The sequence below is a fragment of the Neoarius graeffei genome, chromosome 5 (assembly GCF_027579695.1).
Source record: "Neoarius graeffei isolate fNeoGra1 chromosome 5, fNeoGra1.pri, whole genome shotgun sequence".
NCBI lineage: Eukaryota > Metazoa > Chordata > Actinopteri > Siluriformes > Ariidae > Neoarius > Neoarius graeffei.
In genome coordinates this window covers 13,453,659-13,460,036 of record NC_083573.1, presented here as the reverse complement: position 1 = coordinate 13,460,036, position 6,378 = coordinate 13,453,659, and the positions used below count along the sequence as shown (strand labels likewise).

Genomic DNA, 6,378 nt, shown 5'->3' with positions numbered 1-6,378 from the left:
TAGTGTGGACAGGGTATATCCTACTACACTTTGACACTCTTGCGACTGTAATTACAATACATTAGCAATGCATGTCACATATTTTGGACTCATTGATCACTGATTATTAACTGGAAGCCAGGGAGATTAATATTTTTATGCAGACAAAGGTGCATAAAAGACAGCATGACCCGTAATCCTACCCCGATACTACGTAGGATGGGAAGATGTGTGCAGAGGGTTAGAACAACTAGGTTACTGCCCATACATGTCTGATTATGCAAGACTGGAAAGACAGCAAGGTGGCGTGACAAAGACAGGTTTAGGGTTGTGGGAGTGTTTAAAAAATGCGATAGAAAAAAAAAAGCTGATCATTCTAATCTTTAAATATGAGATGGAGATCCTCCTACCCTACCTTTTATGCTGCTTGCTCTCAATTGGAGACAAAAGAACACATAATTACACAGGAAAACTTTTCTGACCCAGAACAGTCCAACCTTTGTGTTTTATTGACATACATGTTTAAGCTTGACCTGGCGACTTGTCCAGGGTGTACCCCGCCTTTTGCCCGTAGTCAGCTGGGATAGGCTCCAGCTTGCCTGCGACCCTGTAGAACAGGATAAAGCAGCTAGAGATGATGAGATTAGATGTTTCAGCTTGTACTGTATCTTGTTTTTTTTTTCTTGGAGAAAAAAAAAATATATATATATCTGATTAAACTCTGCGTGACATTTGTATTCAGTGAGACATGGTTCTGATTCTTTTTTTTTTCTTAATTATTTAATGTTTAACATGTCTGCCAAGTGGACTGTCTACAGTGGAGCTAGTTATACATTTATAGCTATTAAAATCAGTTTATCTTGGAAGTGGATGATACAGACCTGCATATAGGCCAGTGATTTTCACCATTTGCTGCCATGTGATATTCATAATGTTCACAAAAGTAATCAGGCAGAGCACTGGAACAAGGAGAAAACACCCAAGACAAGTTTGATCCATTGCCCATTTTTTATTGCATACAAGTACAAAAAAAGCAGTTGGACATTTATTTGCAGATTTTGTGATTGAAATGGTGGACAATATTTCATGAGGTTTGGTTTTACTATCAAGAAACTTTGTAAATCTGCTGTCGCTGTCATCCCAAAACACACATCTTTATGCAATCTAATAGATTTGAGAAACTAGTCATGGTAGTTACACTATTGCACTTTAAGAAGTATTATTATTGGATTAATACTGAGAAAGCCCACATGGTGATTAATAAACAGTATTCCATGTTTCAGTAAGAAGCCATGTCCAGTTCTTTCCCTGTCAGAGCATCAGTAACAAACATTATGAGACCAATATTACCCCCACTTTCTTTCCTTGTGTTTGATACAATGTGTTATAATGTGTGGCTTTACAGTGGGGCAGGGAGAGCAGCTGAGGCCTCTTTGATCTTATCCAGGACAGCCTGGAGCTGTTCACGGATCTTCTCAGTGTAGGGATTCAGGAGGCTGGTGAGCTCCTCGATGCGACCGTCAAGGGAAGTACGCAGGTTTTCAGCGGTCTCCTCCAGCTGCTGCTTCAACACTTTGGCCTGGTCCTCCAGCTGCTGGCTCACACCCTGACTTTGGCTCTGCAGCAGCTCACTGATGGTGCTCAACTTCTGGCTAACACCCTCATGCACCTGCTTTGCAGAGGGCTCGAATTGGCTCTTTACAACCTCAGCATTCTGCCTGGCACGGGACTCCAGCTCACCCAGGTAAGTGGCCACAGTGCTGGAAAAGGGGCAAAAATCAAGGAGTTAAGGTTTGCAGTTATCAATTTAGATGAAGGCAGCTGGATTTATGTTTTGTAGTATCTTCAAGATCAAGATCCAAGTACCATGATTTGCTAGAGATTTAAGACACCAACCAAGTACCATCAAGTTCCAAGTACCATGGCTTGCTAGAGATTTAAGGCACCAACCAATAAGCATTGGTATCCACCAAGTAGTAGGTACTATAAATCATGAAATTGAAATTCTGTCTGCTACCACAATAACTACTTCAAGCTCCTGATTCACACTCACTTGCGGATCTCATCGATGTCCTTCCCCAGGCGTTTCTTGAGCTTACGAGTGTAGCTCTGGATACGGTTCTTGACATCATCTGAATTCTGCACCATCAAGGTCTTCAGCTCCTGTAGGTATTGGGTGGCACGCTCCTTGGCATCATGCATGTCATTCTGCAGCTTGCTGGTCAGCAGATCCAGTTCCTGCTTCAGCTGTTCTGAAGTCTCTTTTGTAGCATAGGGGTTCAGTTTGGCCTCAACATTTTCCCTGTACACTTTCAGCTCAGCCACGGTCTCAGTTATCAGAGTACTAAAGTTAGGGAGGAAGACACGGACCATAATACAGGAGATCAGAGACAATGGAATAGTAACTCATTTGAACTTGAAGGTGTTCAAGTTCAAAAAGGAACTTGAATTCCCATAATAAGATGTGGATTGTCATGGTTCTTTGTGTTAACTTACTCAAGTTCCTTGTTGAGCTGGATGTTCTTTAGGTTTTCCACCGCATCACTGCTCTGAGTGTTAAGGTCGGAGATGAACTCCCAGAATTGATTCACGGTCTCTTCCCATCTAACCAGAGGCTGGTCAGCATCAGGCAAAGAGCGAGCATGGCAACCTAAAAGATGAAGAGGATTCGGAAAAACATGACTGATTAAACACAACAGCTATAATGAATGAAGTCTTGTGGAACAAAAGGCATTGAATGAGACTCCTTGGACATTTGATGAAACCTATCAACATGTATGTCACTGAAATATGTATACATGGAAATCAGTGACAAAGATGACAAGACTGATAATCAGATTTACAGCATGATACAGTGTCTTGCATGCAGAGAAAAGCCAAGGATAAAAAAAAAGGATTTTCTACTTACCAGCAACAAGTGCCAGAGCAAGTACCACTGCAACAGCCTTCATGTTGATAGACAAGAACACCTAGGGATAGGAGAGTCATGAGTCAGTGGAGTGAGTGAGTGAGTGAGTGAGTGAGTGAGTTCGGTGTCATGGGAAAGATGTTCAAAATGGCACTCAATACATTTTTTAAATAATTGTCAGTAATAATAATAATAATAATAATAATAATAATAATAATATCTACACTTATACATTTACTGATCACAGTCAAAACAATTTCAAAGCAGAATCCAGAACAAAGAGAACATGAGGAGCTAAACAGTTTGGTCTAGTCTACATTCACATGCACATCCATTTCATTTCTTCTCTAAAAGTGACCTCAAGCCCTGCAGGTGATTCCTGGTGATGGTGTAGAACATAGAAAAGAGCCTAGGAGCTGATGCAAAACAAATGCAAAGGGAAAAAAAGTGCTATTATTAAGACTAGGCTATTCGTTTGAACGCTGGTGCCCATGTCTTCTTCACACTCACCTGAGAAGTCCGCTTTGCTCCGTGTTGTGAACGGTCAAGGTGCGCACGCTTTTTATACGCCGCTCTGCGGGCTGCGCTCAGAAGAGCGCTGATCACGTGACTTTCTCTTCCCTTTGTTCGGCTCTGGTTACAATCAGCATCACGCACCCTGGTGAAAACATGTTGCGCAATTTTCTTCCTTTTTCTTTTTTTTCTCCCTCTCAGACCGTCATGAGAGGTGTTGTTGTTGTTGGATTGCTCAGTGCAACAGATTAAATATCTGTTCACATCACATCACATTATCTCTAGCCGCTTTATCCTTCTACAGGGTCGCAGGCAAGCTGGAGCCTATCCCAGCTGACTACGGGCGAAAGGCGGGGTACACCCTGGACAAGTCGCCAGGTCATCACAGGGCTGACACATAGACACAGACAACCATTCACACTCACATTCACACCTACGGTCAATTTAGAGTCACCAGTTAACTTAACCTGCATGTCTTTGGACTGTGGGGGAAACCGGAGCACCCGGAGGAAACCCACGCGGACACGGGGAGAACATGCAAACTCCACACAGAAAGGCCCTCGCCAGCCCCGGGGCTCGAACCCAGGACCTTCTTGCTGTGAGCCGACAGCGCTAACCACTACACCACCGTGCCGCCAATATCTGTTCAACCATTTAAAAATATTGCAACCAATTATTGATTAATGTTAAACTTTTTCTTTTCTTTTGTGCTCTTTTTTAGATTAGATTAGATTAGATTAGATTAGATTAGATTAGATAAAACTTTATCGATCCCTTTGGGAGGGTTCCCTCAGGGAAATTAAGATTCCAGCAGCATCATTACAGATAAACAGAGAAAAGAAATAGAGGAAACTTTAGATAAATTAAAACAAATTAAGTATTTACATATACAAATACACTACCGTTCAAAAGTTTGGGGTCACTTTGAAATGTCCTTATTTTTGAAAGAAAAGCACTGTTCTTTTCAACGAAGATCACTTTAAACTAATCAGAAATACACTCTATACATTGCTAATGTGGTAAATGACTATTCTAGCTGCAAATGTCTGGTTTTTGGTGCAATATCTCCATAGGTGTAGATATAGAGGCCCATTTCCAGCAACTATCACTCCAGTGTTCTAATGGTACAATGTGTTTGCTCATTGCCTCAGAAGGCTAATGGATGATTAGAAAACCCTTGTACAATCATGTTAGCACAGCTGAAAACAGTTTAGCTCTTTAGAGAAGTTATAAAACTGACCTTCCTTTGAGCAGATTGAGTTTCTGGAGCATCACATTTGTGGGGTCGATTAAATGCTCAAAATGGCCAGAAAAATGTCTTGACTATATTTTCTATTCATTTTACAACTTATGGTGGTAAATAAAAGTGTGACTTTTCATGGAAAACACAAAATTGTCTGGGTGACCCCAAACTTTTGAATGGTAGTGTATGGGGAAGAGAGGAAGGGGGGAAAGGGGGGAGAAGTGGGGTGAGGGTAAGTGTGTGTGTGTGTGTGTGGGGGGGGGGAGGCAGGAAAGATATTGCACTTTATATTGCACATTATCCGGTATTGCTTATTGTTAGGCTAGGCTACTGCTCCTTCCCTTCCCATCCTCTGTCCTCCTCTTACCCCTCCTCCCCCCCAGAGAGGAGTTGTACAATCTGATGGCGTGAGGGACAAAGGAGTTTTTGAGTCTGTTCGTCCTGCACTTGGGAAGGAGCATTCTGTCACTGAACAGGCTCCTCTGGTTGCTGATGACGGTGTGCAGAGGGTGACTGGCATCATCCATGATGTTCAATAGTTTGTCCATAGACCTCTTCTCTGCCACTGTCACCAGAGAGTCTAGCTTCATGCCGACCACAGAGCCGGCCCACCTGATCAGTTTGTCCAGCCTGGATGTGTCCTTCTTGGATGTGCTGCCCCCCAGCACACTACGGTGTAAAACAGGACACTGGCGACCACAGACTGATAGAACATCCACAGGAGTTTCCTGCAGATGTTAAAGGACCGCAGCCTCCTAAGGAAGTATAGCCTGCTCTGTCCCTTCCTGTATAAGTGATTGGCTTTGCAAGACCAATTGGTGTTGCAAGTCCAATTTTTGCATAAATTTCACAAGTGCTCATTCATAACTCATCCCCACATCATTCTTTTCTCTGAGCTTAAAATCCTTTTGTAACCTCCATGTTTTGTTTTGTTTTTATCACTCAGAGTGTGTGATCATTCATTCTTCTGAACTGTTGATGAGAAGAAAAAAAAGAGCCCATGGTTCCTGATTGCTAGCATTTCTCTAAATCATTAGCATACAGTATTTATCACCTAACTGCTCCTTTCACAGGCAAAACAATGATCTGTTGTGTAACCTAGTTTACAAGTGAAAGGTAAACTAACAGTATCAGATGCCAACATCACCTTACCTTTTGTCTGCTCCCTGGAACAGGCTCCAAAGTTCTGCCTGCAAGCCTGAAAATATTTCAGAATACATTCTCTTTGCCTCTGTTTTGTTCAAACAAATTATGGGCCCTCACATACCATGATTCAATGAATCCATGAGATTTCAGTCTGTAAGAAAATACTGTACTTATAATTAGAATTTGAGTGATTTTTTTTTGGACGTTTTAATTACGAGTGCGCGTGTTCTATTCAGATTTCCTGTCGGACTTTAAAACTAGAGCATGATGTTGAATTGTAGCCTACTTGAGCTGCTGCAACACTTGAATTTCCTCTCATTGGGATAAATAAAGGCATATCTTATCTTAAAAAAAATTTCACTTTTTTTGCTAATCAACCTATTTGACATACTATATATCTGACAACATATTTGATTAGGGATTTGTAATCTGGGTTCATGACTGTAAACGCAGCTGATAAATTAACCTTTGAGTAGTGAGTTGTTCTGCTGTCATTATGCTTTGCTGGCAAATAAAGATTAGGATTGTATTCTTGGTCCATAGCATTCGGTATTTATAGACATCATGGCCTAATGGTTAAAGAAGCAAC

General features: G+C 41.6%; 1 protein-coding gene across 1 annotated transcript; it reads right to left on the bottom strand.

The window, feature by feature from the left end:
- Positions 1-968: 968 nt before the first annotated feature.
- On the bottom strand, positions 969-3,444 carry apoeb (apolipoprotein Eb). Its single transcript, XM_060921232.1, has 5 exons — positions 3,398-3,444; positions 2,888-2,948; positions 2,476-2,629; positions 2,033-2,323; positions 969-1,739 (listed from the first exon to the last, which is right to left on the bottom strand). Exons 2-5 carry the CDS (start codon positions 2,928-2,930, stop codon positions 1,379-1,381), a joined length of 849 nt encoding a protein of 282 aa, XP_060777215.1. The 5' UTR covers positions 2,931-2,948; positions 3,398-3,444; the 3' UTR covers positions 969-1,378.
- Between the last annotated feature and the right edge of the window lie 2,934 nt (positions 3,445-6,378).